Genomic DNA, 23,808 nt, shown 5'->3' on the forward strand with positions numbered 1-23,808 from the left:
TGTAAGAAGTAAAATATTGGGACCGTTTCTAATGCAGTTATCTTTCTAATGCAGTACCACTATTATCTTTCTAATGCAGTTAAATATAATATATTCAACAGATTAAACTTTAAATATAACATATTTTGTATCAAAATTTATTTTTTAAATGAGTAACATCAATATTTTGTGCGTGTATATATATATATATATATATATATATATATATATATATATATATATATATATATATAATCCAAATTAAATACACTTACCCATTACATCATACTTTCTGCCCAACTGTAATATGAAACCAAGTCGAAACCCTGAAAGTATTCTCTTTACATGTATTTATAATGATTTCAGTCTGTATATTTAGTTCAAATCCTATTTGAAGAGAATACATTAATTGGTTGTTATTGGAGACTGAACAGTCAGGTAGTATAATTAAATGATGCAGCCTAGGGATTCTTCCATCAGGCCATCACTATTAATCACGGCTATTAACATACATTGGTAATACAAATAACAATACACAATGAATAATGAAGAGTTTCTTTTTTTGAAAATAATAATGAAGAGTTTCAAAATTAATTAATATAAATTGTATTAGGACATAATATAAAACTAATATAATATAAGTCTAATTATAGAAATACAACTGAAAATATTCGAAATTAAAATAAATTAGCTAGATGAATAATATTATCAAAACGATAAAGAAAGTACAAATTATTATTTTTCAAAAAATACAAATTATTAAAGATTTCTTAATATACAACATTTTTAGTCGTATTTACAAAATTCTCATTATCATCACATATCAAGACTTTTAACCCATTTGACTGTCATTGCATTCTCCCTCTGCAGACCGCGACGGGGCGACACATCTTCTTCATTACGATTCTTTCTGATCCCTCCCTTTTTCTTCCAATTTGTTGCGATTCCTTTTAATATTCTCCGTTCATCTTCCATTCTATTGAATTCTCCGGTGTTAGATTAGACGCTATTTCTAAACATAAATAAACAACTCCAAAAAATGCGGACATACAAAAAGCTAAGTCAATTTCTCCATTTCTTATGTTTTTATATTTAATCTGCAATTTAGATCATCATTTTACAGAATCTGTGTTTACTCACTTTGTTTTGGTCATAGTTCTACCTCAATTTGACATTTTTTTTTATATCTTTAACAAAATCAAGTACTCGTGAAATCAATAACCATAATCAGAATCACTTTTGAAATATGTAATGTTTTATTTTACAGATTACTTTACAAACGCGACCAAATCTATAATACAATTAAAAAAATATTCAATGAGATAAAATTCTTGAGTTAACTTTTTTGTTTTCAACGAAAATAAAAAATACATAATTTTTCTAATTACTTTATATCAGTTTCATATTATTTGTTTTATTTTACAGATTACTTTACAAACTCCACCAAATCTGTAATAGAATTAAAAAAATATTCAGTGAGATAAAATTCTTCGAGTTAACTTTTTTGTTTTCAACGAAGATAAAAAAAAAAATACATTATTTTTCTAATTACTTTATATCAGTTTCATAATTATTTGTTTAAATTTTTTCATCTCTGCGCAAGAATTGTGCATGCACAGTCTTTTAATTTAACAACTGATTTAAATTTCTAAAAACAAAAATCCAGTAACTGATCTAATAACTATTTCTCTCAAAACTGTGTATTAGAATGAACAATCAAATTTTAATAAATCATAAATATTTAAGTTTTTTCGTTTTCAATAAAATTGTAAGTATAAAAAGTAGATTAATCTCATTTTTTTAAACCAATAACCTAATTTTTTTTTTATTTCAGTAAACAATAAACTGATTTATAAAATAAAATGTTTGTTTAATATATAATTTTTTATGTAAATGCGTTTCTTTCCAACCTATTGAATTACCTGCTTCCTTTACATTAAAAGAATTACTTCAAACTGTTTTGATCCTACTTGAGTTCAATTCCAAAATCACTCCACTCCATTCACTGTATCTATCCTTCGAAAAATGTATGTACCCTAATAGAATAAAATAAAATAAAAACATTTTATAGAAATTTTTCACAAATAATACAGCTTTCAATTAAAAAGATAATAAATAAGGTATCATGAATAGGCAATCATTGCTATAGTTAGATGTTCTCCGTCAGATGTCCTCACATTTTCTCACTAAACTAATTATTATAGGTTTTCTATTGTGTAGATGCGAGTTTGGCTTGCAAGTATGTATCAAGAATGCATTTTGGAAAGGTTTCTGCTCTGCAAGGAGTATTAATGTGTTATGCATGCAAATCTTCTCATCCGAGTGGTCATTATATAGGCTGCAATATGGAGGATTTCACCCTTTTAAAAAAAAAAATACAATATGAAGATTTTACCTTGCTTGACAGTATGCACCTTGGTCCTCTTCCACCACATTTGTGAAGGATCATCATGGAGTCAATGAGGCAGCAAATCAAAAAACTGAACCACATTTGTAAAATAAAGGTAAAACTGGTTGTCATCTATGGTGCTCGGCTTCCATGATTGCACACTTTAAGGTTGACAAAGGAGATAGAGGCAGACACCCAAACAAATAATAATAAAACCTAAAACTAAAAACCAGCAACCCATTTTCAAAAAAAAAAAAAACAAAAACAAAAACAAAAAAAAAAAAAAAACAAACAAAAACAGCAACCCATCACAGAAAATATGAAATTATAAACTACATAAAACCAAGTTTTAGGATAAATATCAAATATATGGCCGTAGGGCTTCAAAACGGATGGAATAGCATTGTGATTTTCTATGGAACTACACATCAAAGGAAAAATTCTTATAGCAAACATTGTTAATATACATATCATATACATATAAACATGAATCTTAAAAAAAGTAGTGAAATAAAAATAGACTACCTTTCTTGAAGATGACTTTCCAGATTACCTAAAAAAAAAAAACAAAAAAACAAAAAAACTCATCTAAATTATCTTCCTTGATGATGAGTCTATTGTAGATTCAAGATGATCATACCTGAACAAACCAATGCAGTTAGAGAAGAACTTCTATCATATTTATCCATGGCCATACGCTGCAGCCAAATCCCCAACTTAAGAACCTATTTGTTTTCATCTTGGTAATGTTGAAAATGTATCTCCCTTGCTCTCATTTGTTATGCTTCAATTTAAAAAAAATAAATAAAAAAAAATCACTTCCTTTAAACCTTTATGTATTTCCAATCTGCACAATCATTGAGTGTTCATCCTTGCCGTCTTGGACCACCACCCCTTGCCATGCACCGAAACAGCCTTTCTATCACCGCATCTTCTCACACCACTGCCAGAGGAGACTCTCACCCTCTCACCTCTCTCACTCTCAGTCTCTCACCCTCTTGCCTCTGACTCTCACCATACTCTAATCTTGACTGCAAGAAGTGAGACGCCCAGAACAAAGCGGCCGGCGACCACCAACGTCTCCACCTGCTCCCTCGTTCTAGCATATAGCTCGTCTCTGTTATCTTTCTCTCCGCGTCGTCCTTCTAACGCTCGCCGCCGTCTCGGATTCTTTGGCTCCCTTCCGTGAGTTTGGCCACCGCCTTGCACCATTCATTCATATATATAAAGCTCTTCAAAATCTGAACACCCAAATGCCGCTATATATATATATATATATATATATATATATATATATATATATATATATATATATTACTATCTAAAGACTCATTGAAAACTGAAAAGACTCCTTGAAAATAATATCTGGTCATTATTTTTTCTTTGGAAATATAAAACTTATTAGGAGCATCCACAATGGTTGGGGAGAATTGTGAGATAATGTAAGAGTGATTAGGAGAGAGAATGTGGGAAGGAGAGGAAAAAAAAAAACAAAAAAATCAAAATCAAAAATTAAAAAACAAAAAAAAAAAAATTAAAAAAAAAAAGAGTCAGGCGCGCCGTTCGGCGCGCCTGACGCGCCTGTGTGGGCGAGCTGCTGTGCGCGAAACGCGCACAGCAGCTTCCTTTTTCTTCTCTTTCTTTTTCTTCTTTTTCTGCATTCTCCTTGAATTTGCAGGAGGAATATCTCCACCAATAACCCCACCCCACACTTGTTATTATCCCCACCCGAGATAATTCATCTGACATTATCTCCATAATATCCACTGATGTGGATGCTCTAATAAATAAACTGCTTTCTAGAATATTCTTTCCTTAGTAGAGGATATCTGACAAATCCCTATCTCTATTTATTTTTATTTATAAAAAAATGTGTTCACACTAGGCGGGAAAATACTGCAATTTGATTGGCCATGGCTATATGACTTTAATATATAGAAGGATGTATTATCAATAAATGCAATGTAATTCAATAGGTCATTAAAATTAATGTGATAGACAATAGACTTGCAAAATGTAGATGGAATGAAGTTAGATTTTTTTTCTTCAATTTTTCAGTCAGCTTTTGATCTTTTTCTCTTGAAAAGTTGAAATGACCGATTTTTTTGTACCTTGATATCAAAATTGAACCGAAAACTGAAATAGTCAAGCAGTTTAATTTACCGTCATTGATTTTTAGATCGATTTGATTTTTTTTCTCACCCCTACATGACGCAAATTATGTTGTGCAACCGTATGCACCATAACGACATCGTTTTGACTAAAAACGCGCGTCCCACTTTACAAAAAAATTCATGTTCGATTCTCGGCAATAGCATTTTTTTGTGCATAATTTGAATTACATATCCACAAATTCATAACTATGTATCCACAAATTTATAACTGTATATCCACAGTGAATGAATAACACAAAATTCAGAATGAATGAACTAAATATCCACAATGAATGAACTAAAAATCCACAATGAATGAACAACATAATGCTGTTGAGGGGAATCAAAACTGGTTTTTTTTTTTAAATGGGACGCGCGTTTTTAGTCAAAACGACGTCGTTTTACTGCATGTTGCACACAGTTGCACAGCATAACTATTGTTCATGGGCAAATTATGCTGTGGAACCGTGTCTACCTTGCAATATAGACACGGCGCCCAAATTGTTCATAATTATGAATATATAGTTCAAAAATTATGAACATATAGTTCTATAATTATGAACATATAGTTGCGAACATAATTATAAACATATAGTTCTGTAATTATGAATATGGAGATTCAATAATTGTAAATATGAAATTTAAAAATTATGAATATATAGCTTTATAATTATGAATATATAGTTCAGTAATTATAAACATAGAGTTCTGTAATTGTGAATATAGAGTTCAATAATTATGAATATAAAGTTCAAAAATTATGAATATACAAATTTATAATTATGAATATATAGTTCAGTAATTATGAACATAAAATATTGTCCATCTTGCAAAGTAGACACCATTCCACAGCATAACAATTGGCCTTTGCTCGTGGATCTAAATACTATCTTCGCTATATAGGCTTTAACACATGGGCTTTTCACTATCAACACTTCCCTCGGCTTCTATAAATCTTAGCCCATTTAGCTATGGGTTGGCCTTGTTGAGTCTGCCTAGTACCTTAGGAGCAATTATATCGTGGATCATTTGTAGACTATGGTCCAAAAACGGCGTTTTTTTAAGTAAAAAAGCGGCAGTCGTTACAGTTTAATGGAGTGCGTATTTTTGGTGTGCTAATTACAAAATGAAACTACATTGTACTTAAACTGAAACTGCCTCACATATTGTTTTTATATTATCAAATTAAACTGTAATTGAATTGAAATGAAATTGTAGTTGTGTTAAAATAAAACTGCAGTGTATACAAAATGAAACTGAATAACAATTTCACATATTTGGATGTATATTGTCCAGTGAAACTGTAGTTATATCGAAATGATACAGTAAGTTGTATTGTAATGAAACTATAGTGTATATAAATGAAACTGAATAACAGTTTACATATTTGTGTGTATAATGTTGAACAAAATTGTAGTTATATCGTAATGAAAATGTATTTGTGTTCAAATGAAACTGCAGTATATATAAAATGAAACTGAATAATAGTTTCACATATTTGAGTATATATTGTCCAATGAAACTGTAGTTATATCGAAATGATAATGTAGTTGTGTTCTAATGAAACTATAGTGTATATAAAATGAAACTGAATAACAGTTTCACATATTTAAGTGTATAATGTCGAATGAAACTGTAGTTCTATCGAAATGAAACTGTAGTTGTGTTGAAATGAAATTGTAGTTGTGTTGAAATGAAACTGTAGTTGTGTTGAAATGAAACTGAAGTGTATATAAAATGAACTGAATATGTTATACAAACATAGTTACTTTTTGCAAAACGGCGCGGAACGATGCCGTTTCTTTTCATTAAAAAAAAAACGACACTGTTTTGATGTCTGGACCACAATGCATTGTGCAACGTGATTCACAGTATAATTTGCCATACCTTAGAGCAAGGCCATTAGAAGAGTTTTTTTGAATGAGTTTTTCATGTCACCTACAATGAGAGGGGGAAAACAAAAGTTGTCAGAAAAATAATAAAGTAGTTATGAATAGATACTACACTGTAACAGAGCCAGTATTACTAAAAAAAAAAACAAAAAACAAAAAACAAAAAACAAAAAAGTAAACAAGTCACACACTCATATTCCGGAAATACAGAAACAAAGAAATTGCGCGATCGAGCTGCCAAAAAAAATAGAATGAGTTAGAAATCCGAGCTCAAAATGATCTCTTTTAGATTCAAAAGCAAGGACTTTGTGATTCTTATAGATTTAATTCATGGAAATTCCATCCAATAAAACGGCGGAATTATAAATCTCCAAAATAATAGATAGACATACCGCGAATAGTCCCATTGCCACACCCATCAAAGGAGTCGTTCCCCACCCGGGAGCTACTTTACCATATTCCGAATTCAATGGTTTTAATAAATTACCTACAGCAGTTCGTCTTGGACCAGATCTAGAATTGTTCTCAACAGTTTGTGTAGCCATAAATCCTATTGTATTCATTGAGATCTGTTGACTTTGTATACCATTCCGTTGTAAATAAACGATCGTAGCATAGAACTTTTGGAGTCTTGAAATTCTATTTCTAAAATAAAAAGAAAATGAAAACAGCAACCCTAGTTACCATCTTTCTATCCGATTTACTTGGAAGTTTTACTGGATACGCCTTATATACCGCTTTTGGACAACCTTCTCAACAACTAGGATTGTGTTTAACACGCCTAGCAAGCGCTTTGTGCACAGCATGTGCAAACTTTCTCCTCTTTTTCTTTTCATTTTTTTTTCTTCTTCTTCGTTTGGGCCCCACAAAAAATCACATTTATTGCAAATTCATTTTCATCTTTCTCATCTCTCGGGCTCTTCCATTCCATAGCATCACTTCCCCATTCATATCATAGAAAAAATCCACCAAAAAAAAAAAAAAAAAACTAATGGACTTGCTCTATTTATTTCGTTAATGATATGATATTAGAAAATGTGGCTATAATTTTTTTTTTTTTTACTACAATCTAACATATTCGTAGTTTCTGCTATGTCAACAACGTTAATTGGGATGAGACTCGAGTCTGTGGCCTTCTATATATTTGGAAGGATCGCGCATCGCCACAACGATGTCATCAAACCACAAAATACTTGATGTGGCTAAAATTAATTAGAAACTGTACCCATTCTTAGAAATTTTGTATTAACCTCAAATATCACACATTGTCAAGAACTAAATAAGAGTATATCCAAACCTCGAAAGTAATGGCCGAATGAGTAAAGCATAACACTTATACTTAAAGGTTACGAATTCAATTTTTAACAACATAGAACATATTGATCAAGTCTCTAATATAAGAACTTCCTAATACAATCAGGGACGGAGGTAAAGGGGGCAGGGGGGCAGGGGGGCAGCTGCCCCCATCCCCACCCCATATATAACCTTTGTATGTATATATGTATATATAGTACATGTTTTAGTATTAGTATAAAAAATAGATGAATGTTAATGAGAAGTGAGTTAAATTAGTTGGCAAAGCATGTGCTTGGTTATAATGAAGGGTTGGGGTTCAAATTTCATTTGGACATCAACACATTTACATTTTTTTATATTAATAATAAGATGTGTAATTTATAATGTGTTTTCTATTCAAATTATTTTATCAAATTAATTAATTATGTTTCATATTTTGTAATGAATATTTTTATAAAGTTTCGATGTGTTTTATTTTTTGCTCATATCCAACAATATTTATACCTATATTTCTTAGGTAATTTTTTTTTTTTCAAATTATTTTTTTTGTTTTAATGTTTCGCCTTCACTAGAAAAAATTCTTAGATCTGTCCCTGCTTCTTCGCCCCCTCAACAGAATTCCTGGCTTCGTCCCTGAATAGAGAATACAATTACACAAGAACATAATTTATCAATATCATTAAATAATAATTATACATTTTTCTTGTCATAAAAAGAATAAGTCCTAAATCGTATTCTTACTTTTCATTCTACAAATTTGCGTGTGAAATCGCATAAATGTTGCAAAGTAGAAAGTCAAATGGCAATCATGTGAAGATATTAAGTCAATCACTACAAGCGATGACTCGACGAGTTCATACCCAAAAAAAGGTTAGGGAATGATAGATATATGGAGAATTGTAAACCCAACACGCAGTGCATAGGAACCCACCATCACAATAGCTCTACAAATATTATTTTTTGTGAATAAAATAAAAGAATTTCGGAGGAATCGAAGTAGGTATAGCATAATTCTGACCTCATATTAAAAATTATGAGTTTAATTTTTACTAACAATTTTTTAGTTGAATTCATTACATTCTAATGACTTCCTCTCGATGGTAAAACAATAAATAATAATAATAATAATACTAATAATAATAATAATAAAGAACGGGTAATTCGCCGTAGAATATGATTATAGAACATAACCAACAAGGCACGTTGTGGAAAACAATGTTATGTCCTATGAAATATTCCACAATTTTATTCTCTTTCCCTTCTAAGGAATATTATCTCATTTATATTACGATTGTATTATTGTTGGTGGTGGTTTTATTAAGGATGTCACAATATAAAAATTTAAAATAAAAATATGAATATGAATAGACAATTATACACGAATCAATTTTTAATTATAAATTAAAAATTGATAGTATTAATTTAATACTAAATAATTTTTGGAAAATTATAAACGAGAAGGTAATAATTGGACAGAACAAATATTTTGTATTCAAGTTCAAAAAATTCAATACATGTTGTGTTCTGATCAAAATAGATTAGCTGACTACTGAGGCATGAACTCACAATCTCCTATATGGTAGTTTAACTCGGATACCATCTAAGCACAAGGTGCTTGACATCAATTAAGTCTAATATATTTTCACCTGTTTACGAAATGCAATAATAATAAATTAATTACAATAATTTAATTAAATATAATGTGAAGCAGGTCTTTTTTACAAATCACATGCACATGCGCATCATATCATGAATATCCTAAGATCCAATAAATTCTATGGCTTAGGTTTTAAGATTGAATAACGCTAAGGCAAAATAATGTCCGTGGCTGCACAAAGATCTGCTTTAATTTGCCATCTAGTGTTCACACCAAAAAGTACAACAATGAGTGTGGAACCAAGACATTAGACATCACATTCTATTATATATACTACACTTTCTCCCACAAGTGGCCATTCCCCATGGACCAATTCCCAAAGCCTCCCGGAACGAACAGAAATTAATCAGGTGTATCTGGACCGTTAAACGGACAGAGAAAGACCCAGACTATCTCGTAATTTACACCCAAAAAAAATTATACTACACTTTCTAGTGGTTTCACATCCCATCCTATAAAACAACCAACAAATTAAAGCTGTCAAAAGTTGTATGATTTCAACATCTCCATCTGCGGATGGCATCAAATAGTTATGCTACATATTTATATTTCGAATTTGTAAAATAAATTTTACTATCATATCATTATATTGCAATTCATCACTATTTTCTCTACTATACATCCATACAATTTTAACATACTTTTATTCTTCACAAACTTTTAACATACTTTTGTATATATACACAAGAGGGTTCATGTGAGAACATACTCTCACAAAAAAAAGTGAAAACTGATATAATCCATCCATTTGGATAGATCATCAACAGTCGAGTGTTGCTAAAAAAATTAAAAATAAAATAAGTGCGGTTAATTTTATAAATATTGCAAATAAAAATTTACAATAATTATAAAATTGACATTGTTTTTTTTTATTATTAAAACTATCAAACATGGATGAACCTGATGGATGATTAGATCTATGCTCACTTTTCATATAACGGGATTATTCTTATTTGAGCCCACTGTATGTGTATCATGTATGTATGTATAAAATGAAAACTTATTTTTTAGAAAAATTAAAAATCAATCTTAATTGTTCATCTGAAAAAATTTAACGATTTTAAATCAAAAATTAAGAAAAAAGCGTTGACATTTAAACAAATAATTCAAACTTTAAAGTGCGTTTAAGCAACAACACAAAGTGTCTCTATTATGTGAAATTAAAGTGCACTCTATAATATTACAAAGTATTATACAATTTAATTTAAAGTTGAAGATAATAACTACTACTTTTGACATGGCTTATATTCTTCTCTTGCTTTAGAGCCTTTACATCTAACCAAATAAACAAATTAAAAAAAAAATCTTGAAAATAGGTTCTCGTGTATATTATAATGTAGGCTTTTGTGGTGGCATAAAAATTGCATTCTTTTTAGGAGTGCGAATAGCATAATTACATTTAATAATGTTGTTAATTAGTTTAAAATGAGCTAAATTTATGTGGGCATTCTTTCTAATTCTTTTGCATAGAAAATAAATTTGTCAAGCTTCTTTTTTTTTTTTTTTTTGTTCCTTCTTCCTTCTTCCATATATACCGCAGTTAAAAAGCTACTCGATTACATTAAAAACGACAAATAATAGTAATTATATTACAACAAATAATATGAATCGAGCCGCTATTTGTCTATATATAGAAACCTTAACTAGTATATATTTCTCATTTTTGCAGCCGTGGCCTCCAAATCATCATGCACCTGTCGATGGAGATTTGTTCAAGACTATTATTGTTCTTTCTGCTCTCTTTCTTCTTTGTCGCCGCAGCCGCCGTGCATTCTTCTTCTTCTTCGCCAATTTCCTTGGCGGACGTGGTAGTGAAGTCGGCGCCGGCGGAGTTTCGCAATCACACTGCAATCTCAGAGTTTCGCGTAGTGAACAGAAAACCTCTGAAGCAGTGCCTGGAGACAACCGCTTTCCTTAAACTCAGGTTCGACTCCAACGCTACCCTTTCCGACGACCAATATGTTAGGGTTCATGTCGATGGAGTTTTGCATCCCTCTCAGAGCCACTGGGTTGCTCTCGTCTCACCTTCCCATTCCAGGTAACAAAATAATTTTCATTCTTCCTTTTCTTTGTTACAATGTAGTATCTGTTCATAATTACTTTCTGAAATACAAAGAGTCAATACCAACTCTACTGAGACTGAACTCACACAACTTGAATTGGTGCCATTTCATTCTTCCTTTCTAGTACTGTAAATTGTGAAGTGATACTTAAACTTGGTTTCGAACTCTTTCTTTTGTCATTTCTTTACCTTTATGTGTGTGTGTGCAGTGTTTCGGATTGTCCATTGAATGTGCTACAGTACGTACAGACTGGAGATTTGAGCAAACTTCCTCTGCTTTGCCACTATCCTGTTAAGGTAAGCAATACGAGAAGTGTGCGTTTCTTTAACGTTTTTTTGGTTTCTTCAAACTCATGTCTTTGTTGTTCCGGTTAATTGCCGGCCTCATGCTTCGCTTTAGGCGTTTAGATATATAGCTTTTGAGTTTTGACAGATTAGTTAGGATTTTGTGTTTTAAAAATTTTCCACGGACTATGCTGCATGATCCGCAAGTTGGGATTTTTTTGGTTTTAAATTTGGTAGATCGGCTTGCCCAGGGAATACCATGCATTTAATGCCCATCAATACTCTGACTTCTTTAGCACCATTATTAAATACTTATCATTAATTCATTACTAATTAGGTGACTTTTGAATTTATTTTCATCAATTCAAAACAATTAATTGTTAACCGAACTAATGTAGTATTAACAAACCGAAATTATTTTGCTTAACAAAACATCTATGGACCTTAGTACTTTTGGATGGAGTCTAACTAAAACTCAATTAAATTAGTTTCATTTTATAGATATGAATATTAATACAGTATGCAAAAATAAAATGACATAAACCCTACAAAAATTGGGCATATATGCATGAGCTTTTTCTTCTTCCACTTTATCGGCAATTCCATGTGAAATTGGCATAAAGGTTCCAAGTTGGAGGCTTATCGTGCCAACCCATCCCCTTAATTAAACCCATTAACTCAACCTCTAGGAGTCTAGGCTGTAGCACACCAACGTGACGTGCTTTATTTGCCATAAAGTTAGTTACAGATCATGATCAGACAATGACGCTCATGACTCAAGTTAGTTACATAGAAACTTCAATTCTAAGTGCTTCTTGTCTGTGATTCCTTTAAACTAAGTTGTCAAAAACGAAACGAAACAAGAAATATGTCTACCCTAACTAATCAAAGACTAACTTAGCTGTACGCAAATTATTATGTGGACCCGAATCCAAATGTTCACAATTTACCTTTTAAAAACTCACAATTTATATACTACGGACACATAATATTACTCTATAACATATATGTAATTGATTACCTTGTTTTGTATTCACAAGTTCCTTTCAAATACTGCAGTCACACAATATTAACAGATTAAGATTCAGAAATTCCCTTCTACAGTTTTTATGTATTTTGACTTAAAAACACAATTTATATTTTAAAAGTTCACAATTCCAATACTAAAAATACACAATTTATAATAGTTTAGAACCAAGTTCCACCTTGCAAGGTGGACCCTAGTCCATGGTATAACAACTCCTACTTGTACCTAACAAGTACTTGGATGACTAAACTCCTTGGATGAGAAACAATTTTGGTAACTATTTTAAGAGGGCATTAAATTTACTTTATATTTTACATATGGGGTCTGAACTTATATAATGGGTTTCAATAATTCTCGGATAATGAATAAGAAAAATTATAACATTGATCACAAGACACATCATTTAGAACATCATACAGAACAAATTGGTTAATAAAAAGTAGCATTCTGCTTACCAATGAGATTGATTTGTAGGAGTAATAGTAGTGAGATGATGAATATGGATGGTGCAGGCACAATATGTGAGTAGTGATCCTGCATACCTAAGCTGCGGGAAGAAGGAATGCCAAATGCTCGTTAATGGGAAGTGCGTGGTGCAGACTTGCAGCGCCACACTAACATTTCATGTAATCAATTTCAGAACAGACATTGAGTTTGTAATGTTTTCTGGTGGATTTGAGGCCCCTTGCCTCCTGGCAAGATCAGGTGCTTTGAGCTTCTCCAACCCCCATAGCCCTTTGTATGCCCATCTGTCCAGCATTGATTCCACTGCAACCTCAGTAAGACTATGTATGATTATATGACAATACGAGATTGACCTAGAAAACGATATATATCTCTGTATCTCATGAATGCAGATGAGAGTAACGTGGGTTAGTGGGGATAAAACCCCTCAACAACTTCAGTATGCCAATGGAAAATCTCAGAAATCAGTAGTAACCACCTTTACCCAAGATCAAATGTGCAGTAAGTTCATTACCTCAATAAATCAAGCCATCAATTCCTATGTTTCTATTGCCAATGTAATGATGTTGGAGTAAGTTCTAACTGATCATATCTTGTAAAAAGGTGCTGTTCTAAAAAGTCCAGCCAAAGACTTTGGATGGCATGATCCAGGCTATGTTCATTCTGCTATCATGACAGGACTTGAGCCTTCTACCACATACACATATACATATGGAAGGTAAATTAAGAAAAGCACAAAAGATAAAAGCATTTTCTGGGCTCATAGCATAAGATTTATACCAGTAAACTATTAAATTGCAGTGACTCAAGTGGTTGGAGCAACAAAATTACCTTCAAAACACCACCTGCTGGGGGATCAGATGAAGTGAGATTTCTAGCATTTGGCGATATGGGCAAGACTCCTCGCGATCGATCTGCAGAACATTACACCCAAGTACTGTCTATCTGTAACTACCTCTGCAAACCTTAATGTTCATGAATTGATCTGACTAGGATTCTATTCATCAAAGGTTTTACTTAATTTAGCCAGGAGCTTTGTCAGTGGTGAAAGCTTTGGTGCAAGAAGTATCTTTAGGGAAAGTGGACTCCATATTCCACATTGGTGACATAAGCTACGCCACAGGGTTCTTAGTAGAATGGGACTACTTCCTGCACCTCATAACTCCAATTGCTTCTCGTATTTCTTACATGACTGCAATTGGGAACCACGAGAGGTATATATTCTTCTCTTTTGCGTGCATCACTATGGCAACTGGCAAGGAAAGGCACCATTTGTTCCCCAATATAACACCGCATAACCACTCTGCCTCGATTCAGGGATTATGTAGGAACAGGTTCGGTTTACAAACTGCCAGATTCAGGCGGAGAATGTGGAATACCTTATGAGACATATTTTCCCATGCCAACACCGGCTAAGGATAAGCCCTGGTATTCTATAGAGCAAGGCAGTGTTCACTTCACTGTCATTTCAACGGAGCATAGTTGGTACAAAAACTCAGAACAGGTACTATATAATCAAAATGTATAAACTTCATCACTTTGTTCATCTTACATACTATATGATGCCAATGACCTATGATCTGAGTAAAAGAAACTTGATTCCCTTTAAGCAAGGTTTAGAGTTCGAGCCTTGTGAATGGAACTCCTAAATGGTGTCCATACAACAACTCAACTTTGAATTAGTCAGAGACTCAGAGTTTAATGTGACTATCAAATACTAAAAGAATTACCTCAATGTTTTTTATGCAGTATGAATGGATGAAGAGGGACATGTCTGCAGTAGATCGAGCAAGAACACCTTGGTTAATTTTTACAGGGTAATTAAGGCTCTTTAATGTCAACCTCCCTACTTGTAACAAAGACTTGTGGTATGACACTCCTTTCATGGCTTTCATCAATGCAGGCATCGTCCCATGTATTCCTCTTATACAGGGCTGTTTATTAATAATGTAGACAAGAATTTTGTAATTGAGGTGGAGCCACTATTGTTAGACAACAAGGTAAGCACATATTCTAAACCTAGACAAGACAATGACATCGGATAATATAGGATGACTGAATAGGAAAGCATGAAATATAGGTTGATCTTGCTTTGTGGGGGCATGTTCATAACTATGAGAGGACGTGTGCTGTTTACGCCAAGCAATGCAAAGCAATGCCTGTAAAAGATAGGAGAGGAATCGACACTTACAATAACACGGATTATAAGGCACCGGTTCATGCTGTTATCGGAATGGGTGGCTTTCATTTGGACCCCTCCCCTGTCACTGTAAGCACACTCCCTGGCTACCACTTTCTCTCCTCTCTTCGAACTAACATTGAAATTTCTATGCTCAGGCTGATAGCTGGAGTTTGATAAGAATATCTGAATATGGATATGCAAGACTGCATGCGACAAAGAAAGAATTGAAAGTTGAGGTCAGCGGTTTACCGGATGATAGAATCACATCAGGCATATAGCATATTATGCATCTGAATAACATGCCATTGATATTTTTAACTCTTTGCCCCTTGAATTTTGCAGTACATGAATGCAAACTCAGGAAATGTAAGAGACAGCTTTCAGATCACCAAAGCCACAAGAAAGTAGAGTTAGATAGGATACCTCAGCTGAATATACTGTAACAATATGAAAAAGAGTAGAAACATTCATACAAAAAATGTATACTCCCAAAAGAAAATATTGTTTCTAATGAGCTAAATGTGCTTTCATACAAAGAAGCTAACCAGATAAAACCTATCACATATTTACACCATGTGTTGCCGGGATTGGAAAAACAAATCCTCCCTTAAGCATTCCTACCATCAACTCTGAGCAGTGACCAAAAGGCAATGCATGCAGTGATTAACTCCCCCAAATCAGTTGGAAAATATTTTTGCTAACGGTGGCACTGATTAAGTTACTGCTCTGCTTCTTAAGCAATTCCTCCTGTGCACGTACATCACCATCCTTACCAGAGCCAAGTGGGGGGAAAAAACTATTAAGATGAGTAAGAGATTTTAAATGCTATTAAAAAGAATCCATTTAGATAATACTAGGATCCCAAATACATTACTGTTTCTTTCACATCTTTCAGCATGAAATGTATTTTGAAGTGATATTTAAGCAACAGTATTCAAATTTTGTGACATAAGAATTCTCAATTCACCATTTTTCTTGAAGGTGCAACTTTAGTAGTTGCCTCCTAATTTTTCCTAAAATCAATTATCCACAAAAATGCAATTGCATAAGCTGCTAACTTTTGAAAACTACAATTTACCTTATAGTTAATCATGACTTATAATATATTAATGAGCCTCCTCAAAGATGATATGTTCAATAATATTTGTAAATTTCATTCTGTATATTAGCCAAATGGGATAACTAAAACATGGTACAATAAACTGGTTAGACACATAAAAAGGAACAAGGTACATAAAGAACACCACAAATAGAGATTAGAGAGCTGACCAGAAGAGAGTATGCCCGTGCGAGAGAAAACAAAGTTGGATACATATCCAAAACAGTCCAAGCAACCTCTTCTGTTACCTGTGCAACCTGCACAAACTAATCAGTTAAAAAGGCAAACCACACAATTTCAACCAAAAAGAGAAAAGCTTGTACTCCATATACATCACAATAGAGCAATACAAAACATCTCAACGTGGATAAAAAGATATGGGAGGGTGTAATATCAATATATCATACTCCTTATATTCTCCTATAAGTAGGGAGAATATATATAAAAATTACCAGTCTGAAAATCATAGAGATTACAAACAAAAAGGTTTTCTAAAATTACCTCTACACAGAGTTCAAATGTTATCTAACTTGTTCAACTTAATATATACCTGCATGAGTTGGATGGCAAATACATCACTGACGGTCATTTTGTCCAAATCCTCACACCTCCTAATAAATGCTTTAAAAGGGGGGCACATTTCAGGACTTTTATGCTTGTCCTCCATGGATTTATAGTAATGATCAATTGCCTGAGTAAGATAGCCATACTTCCTTAATGTATCTCCCAAACCAGCTGTTCTTTGCACATCAAATCCCTCCAAGATCTCAGTCGTAAAACAACTGCCAATAGGCAATAATCAAACGGATTTAAGTAAAGTTCTCAAAAATCTATTAATCTGCAATTTCAAATGATAACTGGTCAATCTGAAATTGTGTAAGGAAAGGTGTTTCATGTTGTTTTGAAGGCATCTACCTAGTGTATATTTTTTATTTCATTAGAAAAAATACTGAAATGGAAAAAAGAAGAAACTAACAACTTAGTCTATTAAATACAGATGTTATAAAATATTCACTCGTAAGAAGTATGGGTTTATAGCTTAGCAAAGCCAATACTATGGTGTCAAATTGGACACAAATTTTAAATTGTTGAATATTAGGAAACTTCTAGTAAGAGTGCGCTTAGTTTCCTATTCCTATTAGGATTGATTTAGTATATATAGAGGTATAGAACACACAGAGACAACCAATTGTAATATTTCATTATAATATATTCTTTCTATTCTCCTTTCTCTTTGGTTTCTCACATATTTTGCTTCCGCCTAACTGGCTGGTGGTTAATTTTAGAACTGTTTCGAACTCAACCTCAGTGCATTTTAATAGCTAGTAATCATTATAATGAAAAATGAAAAAGGAAAACTTACGCTGTTTTAATGCTTTCAGCAGCTTCTGATACATTTGCATCTCCTTCTACTACATATATCATCTTTTTGAGCCCACATCTCTTGCATGGAGAAATACAATACCAAAAAATATGGCAGTAAGATTTTATACTTAATGAGTTAATGTAAATTGTCTTAAAACAGTACCAACGAGGTGCTGCCAAGTGCAGCCATTGACATATAAAAGTTAATTCTTTCAGCTTCCAATGCACTAAAGAAAATCTAGAAGTTCTAAGAGAAGAAGCCCTTCACAGCAGGAAATAGGCAAATTTAAGAATTGCCACTCATTGTGATTTTCACTAGAGAAGAAGAAAAAACAAAACAGTATTCAAATTCAAACTAGGATGCAAATGCATTTGTTGCATGAAAGCAAATAAAATCTTCAGATTATCAGGCTGAATTTTGCAGAAATAATTTAGGAAGGAAAAAGGAATAGAGGGAAGCAAATACCAAAAGCCGCAACTTCTGATCTTTATATCGGTTATCTCTGATTGAGCTGCGCAAATCGTCAACTTTCTTCCTCTCCACAATGAAATCAAGAACATATTCACTGCCAGTATTTTTATGCCGAGCTATCCAGATTGCATCCCCAACAGGTAACCGTCTAACCTATTGACAGTAGGGAGTTAAACATATTTGTTTTAAAAGATCTTAAGAGTCCCACATTGAAAATATAAAAGAGAACATATGATTTATAAGGCCATTGGTTAGACTAGCTAATTGTTTGGCCCATGTGCATTATAGCCCAGTTGAGTGACCTTGGCCCAATTTTAGATTATAACATGGTATCAAAGCTTGTTCAATCCACTTTGTATTCACCCGGTTGTCTACCCGTGGTATTGGTGGCGTCCAAGCTTTCGTTTGAGGGCGAGAGTCCAATTCCCAAGCCTGCTTGTTAGGTCCACTTTGGTGGCGTCCAGAGCTTTTGTTTCAGGGGAGGGGTCCAATCCAATTTTAAGTGGTCAATCGGTTAGATTCGAAATGGTCTAATTGCCCACTTGAGGGGTGAGTTAAGAGTCCCACATTAAAAATATAAGAGAAAACATATGGGTTTATAAAGTTATGAGTTAGACTAGCTAATTGATTAGATTCAGCCTTTTAGTGTGGTTTGGCCCATGTGCATTATAGTCCAATTGAGTGACTTTGGCCTAATCTTAGATTATAACAAAAGATATTCAAATGTGACAGTTCTAATATATATACACTTCTAAGAATTGGCAGATCTAAATTTGGTCCACTCAGTGTCTTATCAAGCCTAACAACTATACTAACCTTTATATTGAATAAAGTTTACATTAGAGGCCAACCACCTCATAGATCACAGTATCAAACCATCCACTACTTAACTCTTTCCTTCCTACTACTATAAATGATGAGTTAATTTGGACTGTAGGGAGCCAGGTAAAAGTTAGTTTCCTTTAGTTTCTTACACCTTTTCATCTTATTCCCTCTGATAAATTTTAAGCCCATATGCCATATAAGTTTCATTCGGTTATCAATGCATTTTGTTAATCCAAATGGTGTCGCTGATAACTCAACAGTAAAACAAGGGTGCATGCTTCATTCATTGCAGATGCACATATGTTCCCAATGGCTAGTCACCATGTACTGACACCCTAAACTGGCTGATATTAAAAATATGGTCGAAAATAGAGGATACTTAAAAATATAAAGCATATTGCAAAGTGATGAAAACATACAAGAGAGCTATGACATTACCACTCACCTCTATTCGAATTTTAAATTGCATACTGATGTTCTCAACAATTTTCCTAGAACGCGACCTGAAATTAATAATGTGATTGTAAAATTTTATAGATTTGAGAAACATCATCTAGGAAAATGATAAGCTATATTTGTCACATTAGACCACTAAATAATACAGAAAGGTTTCACTCTAACTCTCTAAGAAAGAAACAGTTAATTAGAAGACAATATGGTTGCAAACATCTATAATCAAATGGAGCCCTTGGCAAATTTGGTATTTCCTCTTATACCTTTTGTTCATACTTCATATGATAAGAAAACAACTTGTTCACAAAAAGAAGGCACCAAGGAGGTGCAGAGAGAGAAAGATTCAGTAAGGGGTTTAGGAACTCCATAAGTACCTCTATGCAAGGAGCCAAGGACTACCCTGTTACCCCTTGTTAAATCTACATGTTTGGGAACAACTAATCCTATGTGAATTGTGACATTTCTAATAGTAAAGTTTTTATAGCAAGAGAACATACTGCAAATCAAAATGCAAAAATTGCCTTTAACATTCAATTTAAAACTGAGTATTACAAAAGATGGAATGCTCACCCTTGACTAACAAATTGCTCTCGATCATCCAATATCAAAATTACTTCATAAACATCTTCAAACCTCTCTCCATAAGTCAGAGGTGGCATTGATAAAATACTAGATTTAGCTTCTGAGTATTTTCCACCCTTATTGCCTACAGAGAGTGCCTACAACCAGTTAATGAAGAGAATCAAACCCAGTTCCCAATGCTGTGAATGGGAAGTGCTTGATGTAAAACTCAAAAGACTTGGAAAAAAATTAATGATAACCATAGTAATAATTCCAAGGTTTGTTAATCAGAAATTGGGATGATCAACAAAATGAAACCCATTACACTTCTCTGCAGCACAAGAGTATCATTCAAGAAAAATAATTACAAACTAATAAAGTTTGACTCTTGGATGTTTTGGCATCAACCTCATTTAAATAATTACATCAGTAGTTTTTCGCACACCAAGACCAGAATAATTTTCAGCTAAGTGCAAAAGAAATATGGAGTAAACTACAAAGGTATAAAAAAATTGTTCGTATGATGGAATTTGCAGACAAATTTTTTCATTGTACAAATTGACTAAACTTACAGGGGATGGGAAGGCGATCAATGTAGTTGAGTTCTGCTTGAAATCTGCAAAGCTAGAAGACTTTGGATCATCGGATGGTCCCCTGCAAGCAGTCTTGACTACTCTTTCCTCAACTGTGCTAGAACTTAGGCCTGCCCACCAGAAGGCATGAGGTCATTTCAAGTAATTGAAGTAAAGCTTCCCAACAGTTCCACCAGTATTTACTATTTACTAGAATCTATCCTCATATTCAACTGTAGTTTGGGCATCCAGATCTTTTCTATGAGAAACAATAAAGCCAGAAAGCAAAACAATGACAAACAAACCATAGACTTGATCTTCTCGAAGTTGACACAGAACAGTCGGCCAAAGTGATGATATGTCCTTTCCTTGTGAGGTCTCTGAAGCCTTAGAAAAAGCAAGAGTAATTTGTTCCTTGGAAAACCCCATTCCCATAAACTACAAGAAATAAATCATATGAAATTACTACATTCATATGGGAACTAAGAGCAATATAATGAAGCAAAAATGAAATTCTCACGAGAGAAATAACTGAACAGCTTCATGACTAGAATATATATATATATATATATATATATTAAGACATAACTTTAAGTTGTATTTATTTCCCTTTTTCATGGATAATATAACAGAATAAGAAAATGGTATTGTTTCTGGCCCCTCTGCAATAAAGGCAGCCCTTAGAGCAGTGCAGCAAAGCAAGGAGCTTATAGGAAGTATTTGGCAGAATAAATACTTCAAGTTTTAAAACATAGGAATACCCTGTCAAAACACCCTGGGGGAATATCAATCATTTTCTTCTGCCCACCCAATTGAAGAGAGGGCAATGCTACTTGTTTTTCTGAAGATTCACTTTCAATTTCCACATCTGACATGTCCTTTTCTGAGAAGCCCTCATCTTCCATGACCTTCCCATCCAAATTTGAAATTTCTTCCATGTTGGCCAGACTTTCATCAGAAGTAACAATTCCAGATCTTGATAGACATTCACGTGCAGTTTCCTTTCCTTCTTCTGTTAGCATATACCTGCAGCAATCCTCATTAAGGATGTCAATGTATTATAACCCCAAATTAAAGGTTTGAAAATGAGAAGAAAAAACATATACAGATTTTAAGTTTACAAGAATGTATCTACAATGTTAACTTCAAGCATCAAATACTATGATTGACCACCAATTGATTAACTATTCATGTCTCAGTCTAAGTTCTGTATTTCCGTGTAATGACTAATGACTCTACATATTGCAGGGTGAGGTTGACAATTGAAGAGATAAAGTCTTCAATCAGCATCAAGCAACAAGGATACAAGCAGGCAACAGCCAGCAAAATAATTGAAGCAGATGTGTCCTTGGTAATGGAAATATAATGTTAAAAATATGCATTGAGTGAGAAATGGATGACATCACAGAACTTAAAATTCTGAAAACTGAATGATCTGCATTGCTGCTAGTTTCAAAGACACCCTAACTCTCATACATGATAATCTATTACTACACAGTTTGAGTTCTTCAATGAATCCAAAAAATTAATCCCTTTTGGGTAGATTGAAGTATAGTAACAACTTTCATATTCATAATGGAATTTAGGGGAGGCGCAAAAACATAAAGAATATAAGTACACATCAACTAGATAGAGGGTCTGGCCTACTCATTCTCTGAAGGTATATTAGGTTACAATATAATTGCATAAAAAATCAACCACAATTTGCATATTGCATCATCTTTGCATAACAGCATATATATAAAAGTATATTTTTAGGTTAAGACAAAAAGAAAGGCATGCTTACTTGGCCGGGCAGCTAGACTTGACAACCAGCCCTTTAGTTACTAGTGTTTTCATGCAGCTCCATCCACTGTACCAGTCCCTAGGTGAGTTTCCAATCCCAGGTTTCCCTTTTCCTTTCTCAGGTCTACAAACATTTGCACAGAAAATTAAAAGCCATCTAATTCATCATGTAATATGTGCTAAACATGTTAACAGACTAAATTTAAAAAAAAAAAAAAAAACTAAAACTAAAACTAAGTAAATAATGTATTATTACCCGATTGGAGCACGGGAAAGACCGCTCGCTTCCGCTGCATCAATCAGCTCCTGTTTGCGCATAAACTCCTTTCCATCTGATATGGCCCTACAAGTCAAACATTTTTCATTTCATGAAAGCATGATGAACAAAAAGAAATTAAATCAGCAAAACAAAACAAAACAAAAAGGATCAAACATAGTTTAATTAATTTACCTGTAGAGTGTGATTATCAAGGCATATGCCACAGAGTTCCTCTGTGGCATATACCTCTTAGTTCCCTTCCTCTTCTTCCCTGAAAAATGTTACAGAGTACTTTTACTATCCTTACAACACACAAACCAACACATTACTAAAAAAATCACTTTAATTCAACCAATCAAAATAGCATCAAACAAAATATTCAAATTAATTTCATAAACTGAACTACACAACGGTACTCGACATTAATAAACATCGGATTACCTTTATCACTCAAGTTCTCATTACCAGGAGCCTCCGAATCAGTCTCAAAAAAGCCTTGCATTAGTTTCAAAATCCACTTCCCCACACCCCTACATATAATTCAACCATTAGCAACCTCGTTACAGCTCTGATCTCTCTTATATATAAAATCTATAAAAACAAAGCAAAAACAACTGAAATTCACGATTAATTCGACTTCCGCTTTGCTTACTTGATTTGAGAAAGGTCTCGGAGGGTCTTAATAGGGGCCTTGGAGTTGCAGACGTTAGTGTAGGCCTTGTGAAGAGTCTTATAAATATTATCTGATATCCCTCTCTTGTCTTCCGCCATCTTCCACATGTGCGCCGCTAGCTCTTCGTTTTCCCTGCACGCTACTTCTCTTTCGGTCTCCATTTTCAGAATTTTGCTCTGAAACGCTCAACTGACTGTTCGGTATAAACTCAATTCTGAATGTTTCCCTGAAAGAGACGATATGGCGCCAGATTCTTCTCTTCAAAATACTGACCTAAACCCCTCTTTTCACATTGACTACCATCGCTCTTTTTAGCTCTTTTAAAATTACAAATGGAACCCTCAAACTAAAAGAACT

At 33.3% G+C, this 23,808-nt stretch overlaps 2 protein-coding genes across 5 annotated transcripts; one reads left to right on the forward strand and one right to left on the reverse strand.

The window, feature by feature from the left end:
* The first annotated feature begins 11,021 nt into the window (after positions 1-11,021).
* On the forward strand, positions 11,022-15,917 carry LOC109180596 (nucleotide pyrophosphatase/phosphodiesterase-like). The gene is made up of 13 exons (XM_019330267.1): positions 11,022-11,404; positions 11,638-11,725; positions 13,253-13,519; positions 13,598-13,706; positions 13,809-13,923; positions 14,007-14,139; positions 14,232-14,419; positions 14,523-14,709; positions 14,955-15,022; positions 15,109-15,205; positions 15,286-15,474; positions 15,543-15,623; positions 15,730-15,917. Exons 1-13 carry the CDS (start codon positions 11,055-11,057, stop codon positions 15,793-15,795), a joined length of 1,938 nt encoding a protein of 645 aa, XP_019185812.1. The 5' UTR covers positions 11,022-11,054; the 3' UTR covers positions 15,796-15,917.
* On the reverse strand, positions 15,793-23,735 carry LOC109180575 (crossover junction endonuclease MUS81). Of its 4 annotated transcripts, none has more exons than XM_019330236.1 (15): positions 23,431-23,735; positions 23,220-23,308; positions 22,971-23,049; positions 22,776-22,862; positions 22,521-22,643; positions 21,496-21,760; positions 21,040-21,121; positions 20,735-20,865; positions 20,172-20,320; positions 19,594-19,651; positions 18,318-18,476; positions 17,850-17,929; positions 17,037-17,268; positions 16,657-16,743; positions 15,793-16,155 (listed from the first exon to the last, which is right to left on the reverse strand). In XM_019330236.1, the coding sequence occupies exons 1-15, from the start codon at positions 23,610-23,612 to the stop codon at positions 16,051-16,053; spliced, it is 1,908 nt and encodes a 635-aa protein (XP_019185781.1). In that variant the 5' UTR covers positions 23,613-23,735; the 3' UTR covers positions 15,793-16,050. The 4 variants fall into 4 exon arrangements, with proteins under 4 accessions (XP_019185781.1, XP_019185772.1, XP_019185789.1 ...); XM_019330227.1 differs by having other exon boundaries at positions 21,040-21,172; XM_019330244.1 differs by having other exon boundaries at positions 16,124-16,183; positions 21,040-21,172.
* Between the last annotated feature and the right edge of the window lie 73 nt (positions 23,736-23,808).

The sequence above is a fragment of the Ipomoea nil genome, unplaced genomic scaffold (assembly GCF_001879475.1).
Source record: "Ipomoea nil cultivar Tokyo-kokei standard unplaced genomic scaffold, Asagao_1.1 scaffold0188, whole genome shotgun sequence".
Taxonomy (NCBI): domain Eukaryota; kingdom Viridiplantae; phylum Streptophyta; class Magnoliopsida; order Solanales; family Convolvulaceae; genus Ipomoea; species Ipomoea nil.

Coding starts and splice junctions, on each gene's coding strand:
- LOC109180575 (XM_019330227.1), bottom strand. CDS start 23,612: ATGGAGACCGAAAGAGAAGTAGCGTGCAGGGAAAACGAAGAGCTAGCG. Junction 22,644..22,775: donor CTTTCCCGTGCTCCAATCGG/GTAATAATACAT, acceptor AAATGTTTGTAG/ACCTGAGAAAGGAAAAGGGA. Junction 21,173..21,495: donor CCCCAGGGTGTTTTGACAGG/GTATTCCTATGT, acceptor TATTTCTTGTAG/TTTATGGGAATGGGGTTTTC.
- LOC109180596 (XM_019330267.1), top strand. CDS start 11,055: ATGCACCTGTCGATGGAGATTTGTTCAAGACTATTATTGTTCTTTCTG. Junction 14,710..14,954: donor GGTACAAAAACTCAGAACAG/GTACTATATAAT, acceptor TTTTTTATGCAG/TATGAATGGATGAAGAGGGA. Junction 15,206..15,285: donor CACTATTGTTAGACAACAAG/GTAAGCACATAT, acceptor CATGAAATATAG/GTTGATCTTGCTTTGTGGGG.